This window comes from Xiphophorus couchianus, chromosome 16, assembly GCF_001444195.1.
Source record: "Xiphophorus couchianus chromosome 16, X_couchianus-1.0, whole genome shotgun sequence".
NCBI classification, from domain to species: Eukaryota; Metazoa; Chordata; class Actinopteri; order Cyprinodontiformes; family Poeciliidae; genus Xiphophorus; species Xiphophorus couchianus.
In genome coordinates this window covers 19,256,097-19,281,894 of record NC_040243.1, presented here as the reverse complement: position 1 = coordinate 19,281,894, position 25,798 = coordinate 19,256,097, and the positions used below count along the sequence as shown (strand labels likewise).

The following is a 25,798-nucleotide window of genomic DNA, read 5'->3' as shown; positions in this document are numbered from 1 at the left end:
AACCAAACCAATTAACATAAAGGACTAGACAGTTTTTATGCAAATGTTAACAAAAGGTGGAAATTAGTACTTGCCCACTGGCAAAATATGGGTCAATTTTATCAACCCAGAAGCAATTTGAACAAGATAGCATTCAATGTGAAGTCAGCAGCTCCTGAGTTGCAGCCCGCCTGTGAGAAACTATATAATCAGTAGCAGAGGAAATGATTAGTAATCCGGTTTAACTGGCAACTGGAGCATTTCGGGGGGATATGGCCGACCTGTCGGGACGCTGCCAATCAACCCTGAGCTGAGCGATGCCAACTCTGTGGATGTAGTTATCTGGATATCGCCAGGCTCATCAAGCTCCAATTGTATGAAGCTGAAGAGTCCAATGTTAAGATGCAATATGAAGCAAGAGCTGGTTTTCCGAATGAAACGGCAACTACTGACTGCACACACGGTACATGGTGAACCTGTTTGTGTCAACAGGAAGCTTTTTCCTTCAATAAATGCATAAACTATAAGTGACGCATAAATACAACAAAACCGTTTTGGAAAGGCAGTCAGGTATTCCCTCATAAAAATTTATTCAGCTGAAACTGTTTGTAAATGTTGTTTTCTGAGTTTAAACACACAATATTTGTACATGAAGCACTAGGTGTGCTGTTCTACATCCTGTGCTTTACTACAATCAGTCATTTTAACCAAATTTTGTTTTGCACTGATATTTAAAGTTATAAGTTCATTTGGATGGATAGAAATTCAATCTTACACCAAATTTGCCTTTTACTCTTTTGATTTAGTCTCCAAATCGCTACTTTTATTGTGAGGTGATTGAAAAGTTTCTCTTTTTTGATTTACTACCAAAGAAATTAAATAGCTTCTATACTTTACTATTTTTAGTAAAATGTTTTTGTCCTACCTTGAATTGATTCAGGCAATAAAAAGACACCTAATTAAATTGATAAAATATTGTTATGTCATAAAACATACAGTTAAACAAGTCAATAACTTTTTAAGCTGTATTTTTGGTAACCAGACTCCAAAATCCATCTCACAATTTTGTAAAGGCGCACCTTTCAAGTATTTCAGTGAGGAGCAGAAAACCTTGTTTCGGTGCTTCCAGATTGCTCAGCTGCACAGCCTCCTTAAGACTGCGCACCAGGGACTCGATGCCTAGCACACAAACACAAACCAAACATACAATGGGAGAAAAACAAGCAACAAACAGCAGCATCTTGCTCAAGTGTTCTGACATTGTACATGTTATACACCATCAACTACAATAACTTCCTACATTAAAATATGTGACAAGGCCTTAAATAATAGCAGAAGTTATGAACCCAGAAAGCGACCCTCATTTTCATTCGTTTTTACACAGCGGCAATGAGCCGTGTTTCTAATTTACTGCTACATGTACGCTGCAGTAATGAGCTCATTTTCTTACTCATCTAGCAACAGAATCCAATATCAGTATAATATCAAGATAGGCAGATATTACGCATGCAGGCATATTTTTTCATGAATGGAGATGACACTTTGTTTGAAAGGGTCACATGAAGGAAAAAGTATCTTAAACAGCATCAGTATGTCCACTAGCCTTCCTACGCTCGATTCTCATCTCCCTTCAAAGCTCAGTTTGAGATTTCTCCCATTCACTCTGATTCTCTCCAGGAGAATTTCTACTGGGCGAACAGCGAACAGGACAAGTTGTTATAGATGACCTTGATTTTCTGCACCGTTTTAAAATTCTAGTCGGCCTGTAGTTTTAGCAATGCGAGCAGAGGAAATGAACGAAGCCAATCAGTCCAAGTTCACCGCGCTTCCAAATACTGAATTAACATCAACAGCCATTTTGTTCTGCTTGCTACTTCTCTCATCGCAGTGGAGGATGGTTGTTCACAGTGCAGGCTATTTTCATAGTATGTAATGTATGAGCATCACATACGTCATGGGCAGAGAGTCTACGCCTCCAGGAAGCAATTGTTTCTCAATAGCAGAGAGCTCAGACCCTCTGTACGAAAAGTAGAGCTATAGGTACTGATTGTCTTCTGCTTTCTTACTATCACACAACATAAAGAGGGCAAAAAAACATTATTAAAGAAACTCTCACTCTTGTATGTTTTAACATTTGCCCTCTGGAAGACACTAAAAAGATGCAAAAGCACGAAGGGCCAAACTAAGAGGGAAATCCTTTCCTACACCTATCACAGCACAAAAAGTATGAAGTATTATATATGCATTATGTAATAAGCTGCTCTTACCTTTACCTTTCACACTTCAATGTTTGCAAGTGTTGAAATCTATCTGCCAAGGGCATTGTATGTTTTTATGCAATGTCAATGCTATTTTTCTACTTTAATTTCCCATGAAGGGCACAAAAAGCCATCAACATATACATATGTAACATTAAGAAACACAAAAGCTGACCTTGAAGATATTTGTGCGTGCAGATATAAAAACTTTACTATTCTGACCTCTGTTTTTAATAACTCACCTGGTGAAATAAATACAAAAAAATAATAATATTAATAATCACAAACTAATTTTGAATGTAATGAATTTTATGGCCCGCCTATAGCTTAAATTTGCCAATGTTTAGACTCCATTGGACTAGATCTAATATAATCATAGAATTTACACTTTCATACAATTTAGGATTCATGAAAATGGACAGATGGATGGATGCTGGTCACTGCTGCTAAGAAATTAGGAGCTTGTGTGAAATCTGGAGGAAGGAAACAGCTGCAGCTCTTGGCAGCTCATTCCCCATCATGGTCAGACTAATCCCACTTTACAGAACGTTACATCAAAACTTTCAAACAGCAACAATAACTTGAAGTGCTGTATACAAGAGAGGAGTGCTTGTGTTAAAACAAACAGACAAAAAAAAAACTCTCCTGGATGAAATCTTTCTGTATCAGCCTCTGAATTAAAACTAGCATTTAACATGAATTAATTTAAACTAACAGAAACACGAAACAAGTTCAAACATTATTGGAAAACCTTGATCACTGCACATGTTTTACGGTCTTTCGTAAACTGTTTAGGTGTAATGTGTGTTTTAGTATTTATTTGTGTTTTTATTACATGTCCTACCTTGCTTACATTTTCATGGAGTGCTGCTCTGCCCTGGAGGTTTACTTAAATTGCAACAAGTTGCATATTACAGTTGCAAGTGGCTGGTAAACTGTTCCAGTCAATCAACTCAAAGAGCTTTAGGCAAGATAACAAAGGACGCACTGAAGGACAAACCTGTCAACTTCACAGTTCTGTCATGATTCTTTGAAGGACAAAGCAAAGGCAGTTGTGTTGATAAGGAAACACAAGAGATAGACTTTAAAATTTCAAGGAGCCACAGATCCTACAATCTGATAAGAGGCTTAAAACTGACATCACAATCAAAACAGGAAAAAATAAATACAAAAATCAGTATTTAAATCGAATAATTAGAATAAACACTGCTGTTACATGGGAATAAAACAGAATACATAAATAAGATTAAAATACAATTAAGTGAAACTACAGATGTGCTAAAATTACAGATGTAATTACCTGATGGCTAAAAAGGGAATAAGAAAACTAACTTTGAGGTGGGATCTTGTTTATAAGATAAGTAGGTGTGATAAAAATATGGGACAAAGAGCATTAATGATTTTAAATCATAAAACTCAACTTCAAAACATGTTTGGAAAGGAATAGAATAATTAAATCAATCAACTGTGTTGCCATTTTTGCAAAGATACACTTAATGACAGTTTTTCATTTTTAAAACTGTGGAATTAAAAAAAAATACTGCAAAGCTACATTTAAGATTAATTTTTAAAAATATTTTAACAACATCAGTCTGAATGAACACAAACCCCCACATTGGGAAATTTACTAAAACTTTGTCAATCAAAAAAAAATTCACAAAGCAACACTATTCTGCATGAGCTTTTAATGGCCTATATCTCCGTCAGTGATCAATCATCAGTTATTTTTAGATATGCAAACATAGTGATTAAATACAAAACTGAAAACTGGTGTCTAATCCGTTTAAACTCTCTCTCATCTGATAGACAGAAGAACAATGATCAGAAGTGAGGCTAAAATATGAAAAAGCCCTGTCATCTTGTTTTAATGAGGTCATGAATAAGTGCAATGAAAAGGGATCACATTTCAAAGCTGGCTGAGCTTCACTTCTGTGGGAGAAAAACGTTTTCATAGCAAATATGTTCACAGTTGAAACCAGTAGTTTGCATACATGGAATAAAAATACACATCCATATTTTTTTCTTACAATTTGAAGTTAAATCAAACCAAACATCTTGTTTTGAGCCATTTAAAATGACCAAAATTATTTCTATTTGCTAAATACCACAATAAGAAAAGTTTGTTCCGATTCAACTTCAGACATTGAGGGAAAAAAGTAGATGCGTTTTTTTAATTCTGTGTATGTAAACTTCGGGTTTCAACAGTTCTGGGGTCTCACCATATACGGAGTGGCATTGGGAAAAGAAAAGCAGCTCCTCAGTCAGTAACACCAAACAGCTGTAGATGGACCACAGCAGCATCTCACTGCTGCTGCTGGCCAGACGGTCAAAGAGAAAACCTGAGAGAGACGGAGGCACAATAAACAAAATGTACAGTCACTCTGCGACTCTGTAAAACCGTTCACCTAACTGAGTTCATAAAGACGTCTTCCAACAATGTTTGTATGTAAGGTGTGCAAAAAATAAATAAGAAAATTGCAATCTTAACCAGCCTGTACGATTCAGGGGGAGAGGGAATATTTAGCAAAACTTACCTGGAAAAGTAAAAGAAAAACGAGAAAAAATTGGGAGACAAATCAAAAAGCATACAGCTATGTAAAAAAAAAGTCAAAACTTGCATGTTTGGACCTACAGACTTGCACAGGTCGAGTCATCCAATCAAGTTTGTCCCAAAAGCAGATCACAAGATTCTGAAAAGTCTTAAATGTCATCAATAGCAAGCATTTGGTTGCTTTTTCATAAATAAAACAAGATTTGTTTTCCTAAAATTGACCTTAAATTTAATTTTCTTCATCTTTAATAAAATAAATACAAGATCAGTGGGAACCTTTCGCAAAAAGGACTGAATATCTAAAACATTCGATTGGCTGATTTCATGTCTAGTGTGCCTGTGTGTTACCTGGTAAATCAGCCTTGATGCAGAGAGCGCAGTACTGACTGGGAGAATGAACCAAAATGGCAGCGATGCACTTTGCACTGGTCATTTGCAGCGTCTCATCACCGCTCAGCAGTAACTGAAAAATGAAATGTTTTCATTGGGATCCATCAGATATGAACCTTAAAGTATCACCAGAGTTCAACTTTGCTCTGCATCAAATATATCTTAGCTGATTTCCATTCCAAAACAAGGACCATAAACTATAAATATGATTTTTTTTCCATGTACAGTTTGAGTTACTGTAGATTAAATAAATCAACATTAAATCAGATTCAGTGTTTTAATGCCAACCGAAAACACTGAATAACATTAAAAAACATGTCCAGCTAAGGAAGAAATGACCCCCTCCTTAGCATATTCCATTAATTAAAAAAATAAGTTCTTAAGTAATAAGTATTTAGAAAGATCAACTGACTGAAGACTTCATTAATTACTTATAATTAGAGGGAAAATTACTCATCACTTACAGAGTTTACATTAAGAAATTTTATATCCTTCAGAAAATAGAATAAACTCTTATTTTTCTTTTTACATATTTATCCAGGAGAATCATCTGGAGAATACTGAAAGCAAACTCCATTTATATACTTTGTAAAGCTGCACAGAAGCCCTGAGTCTCCTGGTAGTTTGAAAATGAATCAACAATTTAACATAGCTGCAGAAAACATTCACTTCTGATGAATCAGCTTTTCATTTCGCAACTTTTGGTGATTTTTATATTCAGAAATGCTGAAATTAAGGTTTCCAAACAGCAGCTCACAAGCTGATTTGAAGGGGGGATGACATGTAGGGTTCATCCCATCAGTTTTACACAGTTTATTATCTAACCACGGCTGACGTAGGCATGGACGAATGAAATCACAGTATATTTAGTAGGATTACTTGTGTTGTTATAGGAATATTAATTTAATATGAGAGTAATAATTTACACAAAACATCTAAAACGATGGTGGTTGAAAGTTACCGGCTGACGTCATGAACTGTGAGTGACCACTGAGAACATCCACCCAAATATAATCTACACATTGATTTCCCAGACATTTAGCACAAATATTTGTGTAGGCTAAAGCCCAAACTGAACCCCTGTTCAAAGGAGCATTAATCCGGGATTAGAGCTTGTTGTTATGACGATAGTGTTAGAGTTCAGGTCTTTGGAGTGGCAGCAGGATGTTTAGACAGAGACCTTTTTCAACAGGAGAGGCAGTAAGCTGTGGTCAGCAGGCTGTTGCTCTAGGTCTTGGATGAGGGACTGGCTGTTGTTGGTGAGGATGTCCTCATTCGTGTCGCACATGAGCGGACCGCCTGAGCTGCTCATCAGAACCGACACGGCTTCTTCATACTTGACCAGCTGCCAGAGCAGGCCTAACAGACGAAGGATACAACGGACTCTGATGACATGCTTCAAAAGTATAAGAAATTATCCCTCAAAACACATCCAAATGTCCGTAAACTATGATAATCTATTTAATCTATACATCATTTCTTAAACTCAAGTTGAAAACAGGCCATGATAGACATTATATAAATCAAAGCATCTAAGTTGGACTGATGACAAACACATTCCTAACCCTGAAACTAAACACTTTAAACTAGAGGAATGCTAGTGTACTCTGAAAAAACATTATTTCACCATCTGCTGTGACCAGATCAATAAAAAGAGTTTTAATTCAAAGTTTAAATCCTGAGTTTTCTATAAAACAAACGGGTGCATTGATTTTGATACAAGAATTGACGTCACTTTGGGGAGTTTTGTCTTATGGGAACAAAACTTGACTATGCACTCAAAACTTGAGTGCATAGTCTAATTACATTAGAATATGCATTTCCATGTGGCTTGATTGTCAGATAAACAATAGTGTTTGAAAATAACATTAAAACAAGTATTAAACCTACTTTTCATTAAGCTAAAATTCTGATCTTTTGATTTTATTGATCTGATGTATATTAAATGTCATGTTTTCCTTAGGAATAAGAAGGAAATCATAACCAAGAGAAATAAAGGTTTGAAAACATCAGTCTGTGTGTAATAAATCTATATGTTTCACTGAGTGAACCGAGTTGCTGAAATAAATTAACATTTCAATGATACTGTAATTTATTGAACATAAGCATATGCCTGGTTAAATATCCATTAGCAAGTTAGACCTTGACTTGAAGCTTTTTGTTGCCACCCAGAAGGTTTGTTTGTCTGGATATTTGACAGAGTTTATTAAATTGGATGATTTTCTTGCCATTAAATGGCTTTTAAGCAAAGCAATTTGTAATTGGATTGAAATTGTTGAATTTATGAAGTTCATTCCAGAGGCCTGATGTTAGCCTGCTGTTACACATTCCTCCCCCTACCTAGCATTTCTATCATAGCAACTAAATTGCTCAACTCAAGTCTCGTCCGATCTTATAGCTTTTTTTCCCCAGAAGGCGTATAGCTTGTTCATATGAAGGACCCAGATTTCAGTGGAGTTTGAAGATGTTGATTTTTTGTTTGAAGATCATTCAAACAGAATGAATGATGAACAATTCAAAATTAAAATTCTTTGTTTGAAGATCATGATAAGCCAGCTGCTCTTCATAATCTTGTGTTTTCTGTGCGCTCCTCTTTTTCTCTTCCTGGCTCCTGTTCCTGTGTTTCTAATTCTATAGAAGAGCTGGGCTCCTCCTACTGTGCTTTTAACTCACCTCTGTCTAATCATCATCAAGACCGCAGCAGGTCTCCCCTGGCGCCTGATTGTTAGCCTTTGTTGCGATAATCAAGCTCTCGTTGTGTAATGTCCTCAGATAATCCAGATTGCTACCTAAGGTCTTGTTGGGTCCTGGAACAAACTTTTCTGGGTCTTACCTTGAGCCTCAGAAGATTAAAATCTTGATCCTTCAGCAGGTGTCAGGCCAGATTTACAATACCTACCCCCACCATTGCACTTTGTTACTGACTAATCACTGGAAAACTCACCTGCACGTACTTTATTAGTCAACTTTCTTGCAGATCGGTGCATGAATAAACAGCAATAGTAATGTAGTGAAATTAAGTTAGGCTCCACAGTGGCACAGTTGGTAGCACTATTGCATTGCAGCAAGAAGGTCCTGGGTTCGATTCCAGCATCTTTCTGCATTGAGTTTGCATGTTCTCCCTGTCCAGTGTGAACCCTGCCTCTTCCCCGGAACGTTAGCTGGAGATGGGCACCAGCACCTCCCGACCCCTCTAAGGGACAAGGGTGTAAGAAAATGGATGGATGGACATTGAATCCCGTTTTGGAATGGAAAAAGAAGATTAACATCAGTTTCTGCAATGAATTTCCTGAAGCTATACCGTTACCCTATAAAAGTTTGTTAAATACGCTTAAAACCCTGACCCATGCTAACACACAAACCGATTAAAATTACTCTACCAAGTCCTTTAAGCTTAGAAGGTTGTTGAAGGTAATAAAAAAACAGAGAATTCACAATAACCTCAAGCTTGTGCATCTTATTATCGTTTCTGAATATTATAAAAACAATTATTAAAATATTGTTTAAGGAATAATCATCAGCATTAGCATTAGCATTACCCTAACCCTCATCAGCAAATAATGTCCAAGATGTGTGAACGTAAACTTCAGAGAACTACTAACGTGTGTTCAAGAAGTGTGAATATTTTCTCACCTGCACAGTTTTTAATGAGCTGCGCTGAGCTAGCATTGCTAAACGTCTGCAGCAGCAGGGTGCATAACCTGTCCCTAGTGGCAATGGGCAGGTCCTGTGCCCCAGCGTCTCCAGATGTCTGCATCAGCTGCAGCCAAACATGCACTACTGAAGTCTTCAGTGCTTCGTCTGGATATGCCAAAGCTGAGCACAGGTGATCCAGCAGGGGAACTAATGAACAACGGAAAAAATTGTTAAAAGTAATTGACAAAACTGCAAAAAGAGTAAAGTAAGTCAAATCTTGTAGTTGTATTTCCAAGCTTTCGCAATGGTAGCGCTAACCTGTAGTATAACCTGTCTTTGCTAAGCTAGACAGACTGGTAATCATTTTATAGATTTCTTAAAAAACAGCTTTTATACTTTGTCTTTTAGTTCTGATTTCACCGCATATTCTGTTATTGCTAATGACCTGTCCTGATGAAAATCTACACCATACTACAGAGTTGTGCATTAGATTTGTAACACAAATGCAAATCTAACAAACAAGTTACATAATATTTTACATTATAAAATGAGCCTTTTGAAGAGTGGTTCACAGATACGAATCAGAAATCTGAGAGAAACTCTTGTAAATATTATGTTTCAAAGTAGATTAGCTTGATGGTCTTTATGCTGTCCCACAGTTAACACACAAGCCATCTGCTTTAGTGCTCCTTCCTTTGGCTATCTGCAGAAATCTCTTAGGAGATTAGTGATAGTGCTGACAGAGCATGTGGCTGTGACTGCATGCGCTGCCTCTCTAACAACATTTACGGCAAACACTCAGACTGAGGATGCACCAGCCACAAAGCAGAGCTTCCAAGTTACTGTTTTCTCAACCATTTGTTGTATGTAGGTCTTAATACCGAGTCTTGGACATTATGTAAAGACTCCAGCATGATGGAGAAACTATAATAATACTTTTAATATTACTACAAAAAGGCAAGGATCAAATACCTGAAATTAAACTTCTCTTAAAGACCAACTGAAAAGCAGACTGGATAGAAAGAGAGAGAGGGTAGAACAGGTATAAAGCCCTCCATCTTTACCAGACTGGGAGTCTTTTTTAATCACAACTTCCAGGTATGCTGGCTGCCAGAAAAGGCAGCCTTTCAGAATCCCAGAAAGAACAAGCAAAGGCAGCGGACAGAGACATCATCCATGCAGTGCAGAGATAAGTGGAAGATGTCAACACAGACTCTGCAAGTAGCAAACAAGAAAGGAAGAGATGACAGAGCCAAAGAGCAGAGCTGAAAGCCAGCTGCTCTGTCAAGAAGATCAAAATCCAAGTGAGCCTGGAGAGGACATGTTTGATTAAACTAAGAAATATGAGGCAGCAAAGATGAGAGCCAGGCATTAAGAGGGAGGAAGAGGGAGAAGATAGAGCGGGTGAAACCTTTAGAAAGAGGACAGTAATACACTGCTGTTCAAAAAGTACACTCCACAACAAATATACACAGCTGTCGACACAACATGAAAGGATAAACAAATGACTTTAGTTTGCCTTTGTCAACAGAGGAAGCAAAGGTTCATTTCCATGCTTTGCTGCCAAGCTGTGATGCTGCGTGCTCTGAAATATCACTCCATTACCCTAGCGAGCCACTTTCAAAAGTGTTGCTTTGTTGTTGTGTACAAATCACCGCAGAAGATTTAATTGGACCCTTCTCTGACGCTCCACGAGGCTTTTGAACTCTCAACTTCTAGTGTAAATACCAGCAATTCCCAAGCTGGAGGGCTTGCTCTTTTAGAATGTGCCTTAATGATCTTCGTGTAGGGGAGGAGGGCTGATGACACAAGCAAAACTACAAAGTAAACTCATATTACCCCTCTGAATAAGCTGCATCAAACAGAGCTGCTAAGCGAATATTTATGGAGCAAAGAAAAAGATTTAAGTGTATGTAGATTAGAAGTTTTGCATTGTTACAGTGTTTTATGTCGATGTAAAAATGTTATCGTTGAGGTTATTCGGTTTTCAATACATCCAAAACAAATAAGTATTTGGCTGATATGTTTAAGGGAAATGGAGAGAAATCCTCATGTAGATAGAGCTCTATGAGCAGTGCATTTCTACTGGTCTTCACTGTATAAAACACACATTTTAAATATTATATAATTTTGAACCCCCTTTTGTTGCTCTTCTCAATTAAAACCATATTTGATATTTGTGCTTGTGTGTCCTTCACTGATGTTCTTGTCAAATCTGGAGTATTTCATCCACAAGCCTGTGAAATTTGAATCTTTGATTATCCGTAACTCTGAGAAAGAAAAAAAGCTCATCTTGATCTCCTCTGTTCTCTTATATCTCATTTTCCCTTCATTTTTTTACAGCTTTAATCAGTTTTTTTATTCATCTCCATTCAATTATGTGCACTACAATAGTCCAATATTTTTTTTTTCAGTCCCTGTAGCTTATTTTTAGGACTAAATAGAGAGAGCTATTGAAGGCATCCTTAAGGAGGGCTGGCTTCTAATGTGCCATCTGGAATAACAAGAGACTATGGGAAAGGATATATGTACTTTCTATATTTGTGTGTCTGGAAAAAAAATATCCTGAAATCAATTTTTGTTCTTTCTGTAGGATCTCTGTTTATTTTTCTCAATCTCAAACGACTCCACCAACTACATAGAAGGGGAACAACATCAGAGCCAGAGTTAATTTTACAGGCTGGGAGGCAGACAGAGCGTCTGAAAAAGGATGAAATCTGCTGGGAGCGCTGGGCTTCTGTTGTCATTGCCTCGCTGTTGTCGTTAGTCCAAACAGGCCCACAGAGACGTGTTGAGTGACAGGCCACAGACAGATACACACAGTCAATAATGGCAGCCCACATCTTACATCAGCAACTTAGCAAAGCATTCTTACCTGTGTCTGCTTAGGAATACAGACAGAAGGTGGTCGCAAAACGGAAAACATAATGGCTCTAATGCCAGTGTTTTGGAATAGGTCTTACTTTTGTTCGTAAGTGTAAAGACGAGCAGTCGGCCATGACGAACACCTCGCAACATCCACAAGCCTGAACCCGGCTAACAATGCCCCCTGACAGAGCAAACAACTGATCCATTAGCAGACAGATGTTGTGTAACTGGTTGAATCAGATTTAATCACTGTTATGTCAGGGAAGGGTGGCCAGGTGCAATACTTTCTCTCTCTCTCAATACTGTACCGGACTATCTTCTAGCTCTAAATCTACCAATGTATCGCATAGGAAAGTTAGATGAATAAAATTAGCTTTTGTTTTTTACATTTTGGCAGCAAAATGTTACTGATTACCATGATAATGTTTCCAAGGGTTAGTAATAAAGTAATCACAGACGAGCGGCTATAATTCAGACTTTAAAGTTTCTCATGGAAGGCTTTTCGAACATGTCTGTATTGTGCACAGAAGGTGATGAGTGGTTGATAACTTGTGGCTGCTTAGCAACCTATGAAAAATAAAATAACTTGTTGTTTTGGTTCTTCAGTGTTTGCTTTTTCACTTTCTTGTTCTTTTGTAATCAGCTTTAGTTTCTCTCTTTACTTTTTGTTTTCTTAGTTGTTTTTTCATTTAGATTTAATCTGTTGTGTTTAATTATTCTTTATGCCTTTTCAATTTATGTCCTAGCTTCTCTGCACCATCTCTCTCTCCCTCAGTCTGCCTTCTGCTCTCTCCTCACAGCTGCACCCTCTTTCTAATTAGCACTGGCCCATTGTCTCATAATTTGTCTCATAATCAAGCTCCTAGTATTTAACGTTTTTCTCGTTCACTCCTTGCTGGATTCTTCAGCCTGGCTCTTGGTACCTGTTTCTATGTCGCACTGATCTTTGCCCGGCATTTCTTGCCTGCTGACTTCACTGACTGAATGACTTCTGCCTGTAATAACACTTTTGCATAATTTAAACACAATATCATATTGATAACCATAGCAGATTTGTACACAGTAATTATTATACTAAATGTTCATATCATCACACTCCAAACAGCTGCAAAGGTCAGTTTATGAGGTCATTAAAACAAGAAATGATTTAATTGTGTATCCGTTCTGTAATTCTGTGATTTCTGTGATTTAATTGTGTATCCTGTTGAGTAAACCTTGAGTCATCAAATCCACAGTTACAAGCCTTGTGTTATCACAATACATGATATCACAGTATTGTGTTATCAATGTTTGTTGATACTCTACACATCCCTGATAGGAGAAATTTCTCTTTGCCACAACAGGTGGTCAGTGGCCAAAATCAGGTGCAAGGCACAGAGTTAGATAAATTTAGTTTTCAACTTTCACTTAGTTTTTGTTTTGAAAAAAATGGGGCTAATTATAATTTATCACTAGAAACAAAAAATACATTATCTTGAGTATATTTCCTACTTTTGGACATTATGGTAAATAAACAAGTCTAACCAATTCATAACTTCATCTAATTTCTAGTTTGAATTAGATAGAAAAAATGAAGATAGACCAATATTTTTTAAATTATAAAAGTAATAAGAACATCACCAATGAGACCAACAAGCTTTTCTTTATCTCCTGAGATTATTTAGAGCCAGATAATATATTGAGCCATCACAGCAATTTCAAAGTGTGCAATATTGCAACTGGAGAGCTTGGTATCAATATTGGGTAGGCTATATATTTCAGGTGTTCTGCATTCACATTATGCTTGCCAATACTATATTTGACTAGTTTTTTACACCTGATTCACAGCAGTGGTCAGGATGCGAAAGCTCCAGTACAGTGGAGGGGTCATCATGATGATAAAAAAGATAAAGAGAGAGATGAGCTTCAAGTATGAGAACATTCTGTTGTAATTATGTAAATTGTTTTCATTATAACATATGATAGTAACGAATGTTGAACCAGCAGCATATTCGGTTTTCCTGAAGCATAAATATTAGAATATTTTTCATTACTTCACTCATGATATCATCAACAAACATAGAATGTCTTCTTTGATATATCCTGTCTGTTTTCAACTAAAATAAAGTATCATGGATAAGTAAAGGTAAAATGGTAAAACATAAACTCATAAAAACAGTGGAGTAGTATTTAAATCAGCACAACATGCATGTGCATTTTTAAAGACAGAAAGTAAATCTAGCGGGAAAAAAATCATCAGCCTACTGCAGGAGACATTTGTCCAAAGGATTAAAGTGTTACTGCTGTCATAGAAATACAAACAAACAATCCAACAACGGTTGAATATTAAACAAACAAATATAGAACTGCTATTGGTCTGCTGAGCATCACTCACGATGCAGAACGGGTGCTTGTGTTGTGGCAATGCCTACCCGTTTCCTCCACGCTATATAAAAGCTACTTTATCTAGCAGCTTTTATAAAGTAGCTTATAGAGTAAAAGCTAGTTTTAGCTTTTACTTTATTTATTACTTTAGCTTTTATAAAAGCTAAAGCTACATTATGCTATAATTAGACAGATCTTTGACACATTCTTACTCCAAAATCTAGTATCTTATCACCAAACAACATTAACAGCAAATAGTTTTTTTTAATAATAGTAATAATTACACTTCTGTCATTCACTATATTGATTCTAGAGTCTTGAGTATCAACAAAAAATCTTATTAAAACTAATTTCTCATCTGCAACCCTCTGCTTTTTTTAAAATGGGCAATCTAATTGAGCTGCAGGGTCTTACCATACTGAGTAATAAAGCTGTGAGCCACATTGGGCACCGTCTTCACAAGGTTCCCCAGGAAGTTGAACGTCGGCAGGAGACTCTTCGCACTGAGCTGGCCGTTCAGCTACGTAAAATAAGAGAAAGACATAACATCAAATTTATAGTAATTTCAAACTGGCCTTAAACAATCTCTTCCTGCTAAAAACATTAATGTGGCTGGATAAAAGACATCTGCAAAAACAAGGGGAGGAAAGTTAATCCAGAAAGTGACACAAGCAGTTTAGGGGACAATTAAATGTTTCACTTATGGTCAGATTGGTTTGGATAGATTTTTCCTTAAAATTTTTTATTATCTTTTGCATTTATGTTGGTTATTTTTTCTGATATAAAATTTTCATTAAATCTCTACATCTCCTTAATGAAATGAGCATTTTTTTTCTATTCCCTCAACATTTTCCTCAACACTAAAGTAGGAAAATATATTCCATTTAAACATTTGTTTTATTGAAAGTGCTACTAAGTTGCCTCTAATCTTCACACAATAGTGGCAGGACATTACATTAAGTGCAGATAAGATAGAAAGGAGACAATTGTCTAATTCCTAGTCCAAGCAGGGAGTTCTTCGTGTGAAAGATTTTTCTAATAAGATATATTCTCCTAAGATTTATGGGACCTGTCAACACTGCCAGGTGTTAAACCTTCCTGTCGTCAGCAGCACAGACAACTTAACTGTTTGCACAATGATGCTGCTCAACTATCTCCTCAACCCTGAGGTGACACAACAGCAGCGAGACGAAGACAAGAACTCTGCTTCCTAAGCAGCCTGGTGTGGATGTGATATCAGTTCCAGAAGTGTTGTGTAAAACTTTAGGATGCGTGTTCCTGTCCCTGCATATTTTACACTTACTGTATACGTAGCAGCGCATTGTTGGAAGAATATAAATATGTTTGGCTTACCTGTTTGTGTACCTCATCCAGAACAAAGTGAAATGGCAGCTCATTCTGAAACTCAAGGAGCAGCTGAACCAGCACTGATTGACACACACACACACACACACACACACACGCCAACACACGGACATGAATCAGAGAGAAATTCATTCAATAAACAGCAGTGAAGAGACTGTTAAACATTTTAACACATTTCCAGCTGTCACCAAGATGTTAGATCTGCTTGGAGCATTTCATTAACAATACATCGAATGTTACAGTCATGGCAGTGTCTTTAGTTAAATGAATTTAAAAATGTCAGAGGAAAGAGGGAATGAACATCAAGTCATTACGGTTTTACTAGCTTTTATAATAAAGCGGTCCCAGAGGCATTCTATTCTGGGACAGCAGCCATGAAATTATTCATGCATTAGTTCTTACAAAAACATTTTCATACTGCAAAAATCTGTCGGTTTAACACTATATCTTCATTGAAAGACAAAAAGTTTTATGGGTATGGAGACGTGTGAACTCTGCTTTCAGCATAAATCACTAAATTTAAAGAAAGAATTTACTTCAACTCTCTAGAAAGCAAAAATGAACAAATATCTACCTGCAGATTGTTCTAACAAGTGTTTAAAAGTAGAGGCAGGTCACCTTATTTATTGGCGGTGACCCTGCATGGTTGAACATAAAGTCTGTCCTTATGTTTATGGGAGTTTAGATGTGGGTGCAACGTATATGTCCACATGCAATATTGATGTGTTTGTATGCGAGTACATGTGGAGAAACACACAAAAATGTTAACCAAAGCATAAACAGGAATCCCTTCACCTTGGTCAACCTTTTCCACCGTGACTGGGTCCTTCTCAGTTTGAAGCATACCTGGGAAACAGGACGGGCATAAAAATGTTACCAAAACTCCACAAGTATTATAAAGAGAATCACAATAATTTGCCATCATTGTAATCTTGTGCACAATGAAGCAGGCTTGCGTTTAACCTTTGTTAGCAATTTATAATTATTTTTAGATTATTATTTAAAGATAATAATTTAAACTGCAGATGGACTGGGTGGCTGTCAACAAATTTCCGAGTCTGTATCTTATTTTAACAAAATTTAGCACATTTTATTTGTTTAATTATGATTAATAATTTTTCTATTTTATTTTTATGTTAATATTTCTCAGTGATTTTAGTTTTGCCATGCTTTACTGTAGTCTAAGTGGGTGTGGGTGTAATGTAGCAATGTTATTACAGTCAGTTCAAATCTAATAAATCATGTAGCATGTTTGCATTGTGTGAGGCAAGAGATCATGCATGCATGAGAAAAATTCCACAAAAATAACTCTGAAACTTAAACCAGTGAGCGGGTTAACTTTTAGAGTAGGACTTCTTACATTAGTGTATGATTTTTACATTATTACCGTTATAAATTCTGTAAAAATCTCACACCTTGAATTCATATGCAAAAGAAACAAAAAAGGAAACCTGGTTAATTAAATTTAATCTAAACCGAAAACAAGACAACTACACTTGTCCGATCTCATATTTAATACACCTGTTAGAAAAAAACATAAGATTGTGCTCAGTAACGTTCAGCAATATGCACAACAAAGCCACAAGGTTTCTTTTCTAGTACCACTACAAAGTTCAGAGTTTTTTTTTTCACATTAGAAAACACAAAATGTTGAAATTGAATCATCTTTGTTTTTAATTTTCTCTTTTAACTGCTTTTTAAGCCCGCTAAAAGAGCTAAATTGGTATCACTTATTTGAATGCATTACGTACACACACATGAAAGTTGTGTGTTGCTCCTTCACACACATTGTGTTATTAAACAGCTACCTGTGAGTGTGCAGAACAGGGAACGTCTGCATAGTAAATAGAAAACCAAAAACACCCAGAAAAAAGCTAAACGAATCCATGTTATAAGACCTAACAAGAAGTGATGGCGACATTTCCAGAGATCCAGTGACACACAAGCCTTTAGGATGTCCAAAACAAGCAGCTCTGCTTACTGATGGTGAGTGGCAATTGGAGGTTCTTTACAAAGCTCACAACAGTCAATGCTTATTCTAACAGAGCCTTGCAAAAATATTAATATCCTTTGATTATTTTTTTCACATTTCCCATTGTCGTATATTTAGCTTCAACCTTCCCTCCTGCCCCCAACAACTCAAAACAGTCTCCATGTCCATGCTGATAAAAAACAACTGACCCCACAACGTGATTCTACCACCACTGTGTTTCACCATGGACGTGGTGTGTTCAAAGAGGGGGATATGCCATGTTATTTTCTATCACCTTTAGTATTTTCCATGTAGGCCAAAATGTTTCCTGTCATCTTACCAGAGCACCTTCTTCTTCATGTTTTTTTCACAGATGGATTCCCGAGAATTTTAAAAGATTTCCAATAATTCAAAGAGAGTCCGATAATAATAAATAAAACTGTAATATTATTTTGTAACTATATCTTGCTTTACACTTTTTCACAACTTTATGTCTGACATGTTCACTAATTTTTCCTCAAGAAAGGGACAAAGGTTTAAAAAAAACCCAACTGTATTCATAATGAGATTGCCCAGGTAGACTGTATTTGAGAAGTCGAATATCAACCTTTCAAAATGTATGCGCTGAAAACTTTAACGCTACATTTCCTTCACTTACACAGTTATGCACTTCTCTATCACAAGAAAACATAAAAACCAATTGAGATGTGTGGGCTGCAGTGTGATGAAAATGTTCAACAGGCATAAACACCTTTGCAAGGCACTCTATTGTTCTGTAGCTTAAAAATACTCAAAATAAAAAGCTCCAAAGGTGAATAAACAACTTGTCCTTCAGAGAAATGACAAATATATTTTTATCTACATGGTGCTGTTTTTTTTATTCTGCTGTGTTTTATTTCTGCTACTCGTGTTATGTAAAGTGCTTAAATTTCCCACTTGTGAGACAAATAAACTGGGTTATATCATCGCATCTACTTTCAAAACATAAATTCTAAGTTTCTGGAACAATCTTCCAATACCTTTCTTCACCCTCTAATGTGCTGATGCATATTTTCCTCACCTAATAACGTGGTAATAAAATGCAGAGTGACTCTGTGGTCCTGTCGAAACAGCTCTCTCAAAGCCCCCGCAGAGCTCTTCAGGATGCCACTTATACTCGACAAGGCAAAACATTTCCTCACCGACTGCAACAAACACGTAGAGTGCATTTAATAGACAGCTATGGAGGTCTAAATGCTGAGTGTGCCAGTGGAAATGCAACTTAGCATCTTAAAAGTTGAATACAAAATCATAATATCGCTAATGTCAGTTTCGGTCGTGGGAGAGAGGTCGGCATTGACATAAACAGCGTGATACTTACGGCCATTTCTTTGGTCTCCATCATTTCAATAGCACAGGCCAGACAGAGCAGCAGCCCGCCGCCCTCAGCAGACCGCAGGCGGACGCTCCACTTTGGGTCATGTCTAAAGTGAACCTGCTCATAAACAATGTCCGTGCTCGCCATTGTTTCATCTACCAACTTACATGACTCATGTTAAAAGAAGGGGCAGGTCGAAGAAACAAACAGGAGACTAGTTTGTTGTCTCCTCCGCAGACTATAATGTTAACTCCAAGTAACATTCGTGTTAATTATGCCTCTCAAACACAAAACTACTCCCGCTCACTTTTCTTTGCACTCAGTTTTATTAACAAATCGCTACAAACGACCAACACCTGTCAAACTAGCGAATGACGCAGCAATTAATAAGCTAGCTTAAAACTAACGCGCCGCACGCGCGCTAGCTTAAACTGTCAACACAATGGCGGGAAAATCAAAACTTTATTGACAGCAGGAGACAATGACACAGACGCTGCCAAAAGACAGAGGACCATTTGTTTCTTTTTTTATCTGACAGTATCTCAGACTAAACCTTTCCTGTTTTAGGTCAGTTAGAATCATAAACTTTATTTTCATTCTTTAAATGCCAGAATAACACGTGAGGTATATTGTATTATCTCTAAATTCAGAAGTGTATACAGGAAGATTACTGCATTGGATGCCCACATGATTTTAATTAATTTCAGTTGATGAACTAGGTATACCATATATATCTTTAAGGCTTTTATGACACAATGGACCTTTAATTACAGCATTCACATATAAAAGGGGCAGAGAGAGAAAGTCATAAGACATGTAGAAAAGGACCTGAGAGATTACCCTGGACGGCTCTGTCAAAGACTAATAACCTCCATTCCATGTAGAGGACACTGTTGGTACACCACTTGGGAGCCAACACAATCTATTTTAATGCACACAAACACATGGCTTAAATTGGCCAGCATGTCCGGAAGACAATTGTGACATCATTTGAAAGATGTTTCTGAGCAAGGCAGCCTACACACCTGATTCATTTACTCTTTTTTCTGTCAGGAGGAATAGGCCAAAATTCCACAAACTATTATTAGAAGTTTGTGAATGGATATTCACATTTTTTGTTCTAAGTCTTAAATGGTGTAAAAGGCATTTCTACAAAGTTCTGAGAAAATATACCGTCAGAACGGTCGCCATATATATACAATATATATATTAAAAATCTCACTAACCTGGCATTTAGCAAATAGGTTTAGGTGAACGGACATGACCTAAAACAGGAAATGTTTATTCTGATTCAGTGTCAGATAGCAAGAAAATATAGGTTATATCCACTGAATGCAAGTATTAGTTTTTAGCTATAGAAAAGTGATTTGCTAATTTATTTTTATCTTCTTGTTTCATATTATGTGGTGGAAGAATTATTATTTTGAGGAACAATAACAAGTTGGAAACACCAAATTAAAAGATTGTAAGCTGGAGAGAAAAAAAGACAGTCTATTTTTGTTTGAGTTTCCATTTAACTCTCTTTTTTATGTACTGCACTTTTTATTGCTCACAGGAAATGAACTGGTGTTTCAAAGCATAAGGCAACTGTTAAAAGAAGAAGTGTTTAAGACCACCGTTCTGTCATACAACTTCCACTGGTGGAGCCAAAAAAACATTTTGTGTTTAACAAGTTGCAAATAATATTTTATCACAACCTAATAAGAGTTTGTATGAACTGAGGTGGACAAGAGCAAACCACAGACAAATGCTTGTGACTAATCATGCTGTTCTGCTAAGTTGATACTTGAGTATTCAAGATGATGTCAAACCCAACTTGATCATCTTCCTGTTCAACTTTCCAAACTCTATGAGATTTGTTAATGGCTATGTTCACTCACCAGTCTAACTGTTAGCAATACAAGTTGTTAGCATGGCATGTTTCTTTATCTTGCACATTCAAGTACTCTAGAAAAATGTCTGCTAAATGAGATCGTAAAATTGTGTCTGTGAAAGATCGAGATAATTTGAAGTGCAAATATAATACTTTTCACAGCACCTATCGCAATTTACAAGGTAGCCATATTGGACATTACGGTCAAGAATAATGGTAAACCTCAGAATTTTCCACTTTGAATCCCAACTTCTACAAACGTTTTTTAATCGAATATTTTTCCAATGAATGCTAATCATTTTTTATGACATTGCATGACAAGAAATGCCCAGGCCCTTTGGTACTACTGCTTTAAAATGTCTACCACAATGTAAGCAATGAAAAAACAAGCAGTAAGTGGGTCTTATAAGTGGGTCTCATTCAATAAAGTTTAAGAAACTCTTGTTTACATAGTTTCCACTCCTTTTCTTGTAGCATCGATGTGAAGGATACCTTTAGTTTTGACAATCTGTTGTGATATCTTACACCCTTTTTAAACATATGAACTTTAACTATATTACAACGTAGTGTCATGAATCGCTAAGTAATCCAACATAATGCTTAAAACCACAGTGGAGAATATAAATTACCCAAATACAATGGAAACAAACTGTGTGCCCCGTCTTGTTTGCAACAGCTGTCCACAGGGGAACAGATGACATCAGCCGGGAGAAACCATGGATTATGTTGTTTGCAGATGATATTGTGACCTACATTGAGAGTAAGGGGCATGTGCAGGAAAGCCTGGAGTGGAGAATGAAAGCAAGACAGATTAATTTGGTTTGAATGAGAGGAAGACAGGTGGAATAGTCAAGCTATAAGGTGGATAAGTTCATATACCAGCAGTCAGATATCCAAAACAATTGGCTTTGGACCAGTAAGGTGCATCAAATAAAGTTAGAGTGGTTGGATAAATTTTGACAAAAGAGAGAAAGAGAAGGTTTAGAAGTTGGTAATGAGCCATGCTATGATATATTGCTTAGCTTAAAGATGGTGGTTGTAAAAAAAAATGTATAAGGCAGAACATGGCAGGTAAGTCTTTCTAAGCTGTTTTTATTTCCCCCCACAGCGTACTAGCATTGATCACTCATTCAAGTTGTCATTATTCCATCAAAGGAATAAATTGACTTGAGGACCAAGGAGGTAAAATACAAGCAGTGGTTTGATATCATAATCAGACAACCTGGCAACGCTTATGAGGCCTGCTGGTCCTATTTGGCTGCTTTCACAGGAGTTGTGCTTGCTGCTGAGCCAGAGCCGAAACCAGGAGAGAGGAGTGCTGAGCAGGCAGCACAAAGGTTGCAAAAATATTGCATAAGTTGTTTGCCAAAAGTATCTTCTCTCACCACATGGGAGACCCTGTTACCAGAGTGAATGAATTATGAGGGAAGATTATTGCATCAGCTAACAGTTTTTGTAACCTAATGCAACACATCTCATTCCTCTCATAGGATCGTCAAAGGAGGACCGTATGAGGTAAACGTGTGCCATAACTTGTCATTTTCAAGCATTGTTGACCAGAGGAGAAAAGCAAATAGTTATTCATTTTATGCTAATTTTGGTGCTTAAAGTGTATTAAATTCTACTTGCATTATATATTTTGAGAATTATAGACTTTAGAAGATTTTCTGATGTTTCATTTGAAAACAGACTACTTTTTATAGTTCAGTCAGTGGTTTTCACTTAATTTTCACATCTTCACCCTGGTTGATATTACACATCGTCTCCTCCTTAATGAAGTAGCATACATACTGGATGTCAGCTGGACAACTCAGAGGTATGAGAAGGTCTAAAATCTGGTTATCTCTACAGCATTCCAGGAATGCGAAGTTCATTTTTCTTCAACCTGCGCTGTCTCCTCCATCCAACACTCCGATCAGCAGTGCAAGTAAGACCTGGAAAAGCCAGTTTAGTTTTCATCAGCATCACCTGTTTGTCCGCCTGCAACTTTCTCGACCCCGCTCTTTTCTTTTCCCTCTGCGAACATTGTTGAGAGAAAGCCTAAAGAAGCTGTTCGTTTATCCTCCCCTGGAGAACCCAATTGAACCTGGCAAGCAACATCTTTCTTTTATCTGCTGTTTTACTGAGATGTAGCCTGGGCGGGGATCCAGACGGCTCTAGAGCCCAAATATCCAAGTTTGTTTGACAGAGCCCTGTTATCTCCTCTCCGTCCTCAGAGTAACGACAGGCTGAGACTCCTTCGGATAGAGGGAGAGAAAGAGAGAGAGAGGGAAATGGAAAGCTAGATTTGTATCTTTTCAGCTACCCAAAAACCAGGGATGCAAGAGTCAAGTAATGTTTTCATTCCAACAGAGAGAAAAGTGGAGGAAATTCTGTGTTGCTATCCTGTTATGGGACGGGAAACAACACATGTGAAAAAGGGAACTTTAAATCTTTTTATCTCTTTTATTTTTCCCATGAGATAAGAAGGTCAAATGAAGTGAAGGTCTTTGCTTCCAGGATTTTATAAAAGTCTGATATGGTCTGGAATACATTTAAAATGTAAAATATATTGGAAACATATTCTTAACATATTAAAAAATGGTATCTATGCTTTGATTTGATCTGAAGCTGATGGTAATTTTCTCGGTTTTTGGATGACATGCGCTTATCTTTGATTAAAAACAGAAAACCTACCACTGAGACATTAACTCGGCAGGCTGATCTTTTTAAAATGTGTGATATTAATTTTCCTCTGGGAAGAAAACCAACTCACGATTGATTTTCAATTACTTTGTATATGTTGCGCGCATATTTGCCATATGTCTTAATTTATGCATTACAAAAAGCACAAACTTTCGCATATTTTTGCTCTAACTTTTAAGGTAAATGAGGATGGGCAAAAAACCAAAAAGCCCATAGCAGTACCTTCAAATTCTGAAATCACCGCTGATTTTTTAAATTTTTTATTTATTTAGTCTTTTTTTGTCATCTGTTGTTAAATATCGGCCAGTGAGTTTCAGGTAACGGGGTGTGAGTTTTTTTGTTTTTTTGTTTTGCATTACCCATGAAGCCCACCGTTTGGTCATCGCCATGACAACAGAATCCTCTCAGCAGCAAAGCGGCAAACTGCTGATAGGTGTGTGGGGGCGAGAATGAGCTACGACCAGTTCTGTCCATCCCCCCCTCCGTTAGCAGACTGCTCGGCACGTCAGTGTGGGGAAACACGTAGCCCGGTGTGTGTGGGCGCGTGTGTGTGTTTTTTTGTGTCAGCGTAGCAAATGAGTGCACACACAAATGATCTAGCAGGAAGCTCATTCCTAATTGTTTTTCAGACTGTTAAATTCAGCAAATGTGATGTGCTCCAGTAAACATATTGGAGGCAAAAAAAAAAGTGGGCCGTGTTGGGACTGAAATTAAATTAGGAGGTCAAAGAAGTCCATGACTGAGAGGAGTATTAAACTCCTGACAAGAAGTTGGAAGGTAATTGGTTTTAAAGCCTATGTTTTAGCAAGGACCAGAGCTACGAGTCGGGCCAGCTATTGACTCTTGAAGGAGACAATCTGCCACTGAGAATGAGGCGGCGTGAGTTACGTCTGTCAATTTAATTTGTCAGCATTCGGGGACGTCGTCACAGAGAAGAAAGTAAAAAAAATCTCACTTCTTTTGAAGGACTTAAAATGGAAACAGTTTCCGCATCACTCATTAACCTTTGTCTCCAGAAACACTTGTTTTCAACCGCTTCCTGTGAGCCCCCAGACGCCCACACGTGTCTCAGTCTGTAGTGTGAAACAGTCAGAAAGTAGCTATGCTCTTTTTTTTCTTTTTTTTTTACTGATGTCATTCCACCACCTATGCAGGAGACAGATGTGAAAAATCCTAAAATAGCTCCTTTGCTGTTTCCCATTAAATACGATCATGTCACACATTTATTGAGCTCAGGCTGAAATACTATTAAGTTTCCTGACAGTCGCTATAAGAGTCATTAAAGAAACTATAGAGCAAGGTTCTCGAAACTCTTGACCCATAAAAATCTTAAAGTGTGTCATGTATTTTAAAAAAAAAAATTTATTCAGCCCACTTTGTTCACCCAAATTCAAATGCACCCAAATAAAATTAAACAACTTGCCTTCAGAAATCACATAACTGGTACATATAGTACACCTGTGGGGTAATTTGGCTTCACTGAAAACGCAGCTGTTCTACCTCAGGTGGTTAGTGCTGAACATTAGTAAACAAAGAGCATCATGAACACCAAGAATCAGACAGTTCAGGGATAATGTTTCTCAAAATTATGTGTTATGTGTGGGAAACTAACATCCTATATTACATTGAAAAGAATATCCCCACGGTCAAACTTAGTGGTGGTGTCAGCATCATGCTGTGGGAATCCATTTCTTCATCTGGAACAGAGAAGCTGGTCAAAGATGATTCAAAGACAGGGGTCAGTAATCTCTACAACCCTAAGAGCCATTTTACCTTTGGACCAGCTAAACAAAATCTGCTTATTTCCACACAAGCAACTTTACTCTAATTTGTCAACACCGTCTAGAAGAAATCTATTTAAATCAAAGAGCTGTTTTACTTTTGTTTCTAAGTTTAATACATTCTCTTCAGTGGGACTTTCAATTATTTATTTATTTTAATAGAAAATTACATCAACAAGAGCGCAAAGTTCGCAACCAACTCGCACAAACAACAACAACAAAAAAGACTATTTCTTACACTATCAGTGTCATTCTTCATATAATTTTTGGCATATATTGGATGAAAATGCCTTGCAAAAACTGGCATTTTTAAAGTTACATATACATTTTTAAAACACGGCTCAACTCGTTTGCATTTTTAAATTTTTTTTTTTTTTTTTGATAAACCATTTGGTCTTCACCAAAATAAAGTAATGTCTTCCAATGGTCCAGTCAAAGTTCATAAGTATAATTGAGAATCTCTGGCAAGATAAACGAAATTAAAATATTGCTCACAGATGTTATCCTTCCGACTAACTTTACAGGTTTAAGGAATAACACTACTTCATTTGGACTTGTCACGGTTTCTCCTCCGGGACTTCAGACGTGCCGTGAGAAGACGTAGGCTGCCTTCTTGTGTCGTTGCAGTTTTTGGTCTATAAATAAAAGGATTCAGACATGCCGCCCACTCCCACGCCCAAGGGGAGCCGCTGCATCAACACAGCATCTCAACAGAAGCA

At 37.1% G+C, this 25,798-nt stretch overlaps 1 protein-coding gene across 1 annotated transcript in view; it reads right to left on the bottom strand.

Annotated features, from left to right (window-relative positions):
• Positions 1-19,141, bottom strand: part of mei1 (meiotic double-stranded break formation protein 1) — a 62,464-nt gene extending 43,323 nt beyond the window's left edge. The window contains exons 1-10 of the mRNA XM_028042966.1: positions 18,744-19,141; positions 18,444-18,567; positions 16,207-16,257; positions 15,400-15,473; positions 14,461-14,566; positions 8,812-9,021; positions 6,359-6,537; positions 5,137-5,251; positions 4,457-4,576; positions 1,059-1,158 (exon numbers count right to left, since the gene is read on the bottom strand). Coding sequence (XP_027898767.1) covers positions 1,059-1,158; positions 4,457-4,576; positions 5,137-5,251; positions 6,359-6,537; positions 8,812-9,021; positions 14,461-14,566; positions 15,400-15,473; positions 16,207-16,257; positions 18,444-18,567; positions 18,744-18,887 — 1,223 coding nt within the window. The 5' untranslated portion in view covers positions 18,888-19,141. The remainder of the gene's footprint in view (positions 1-1,058; positions 1,159-4,456; positions 4,577-5,136; positions 5,252-6,358; positions 6,538-8,811; positions 9,022-14,460; positions 14,567-15,399; positions 15,474-16,206; positions 16,258-18,443; positions 18,568-18,743) is intronic.
• Positions 19,142-25,798: the final 6,657 nt, after the last annotated feature.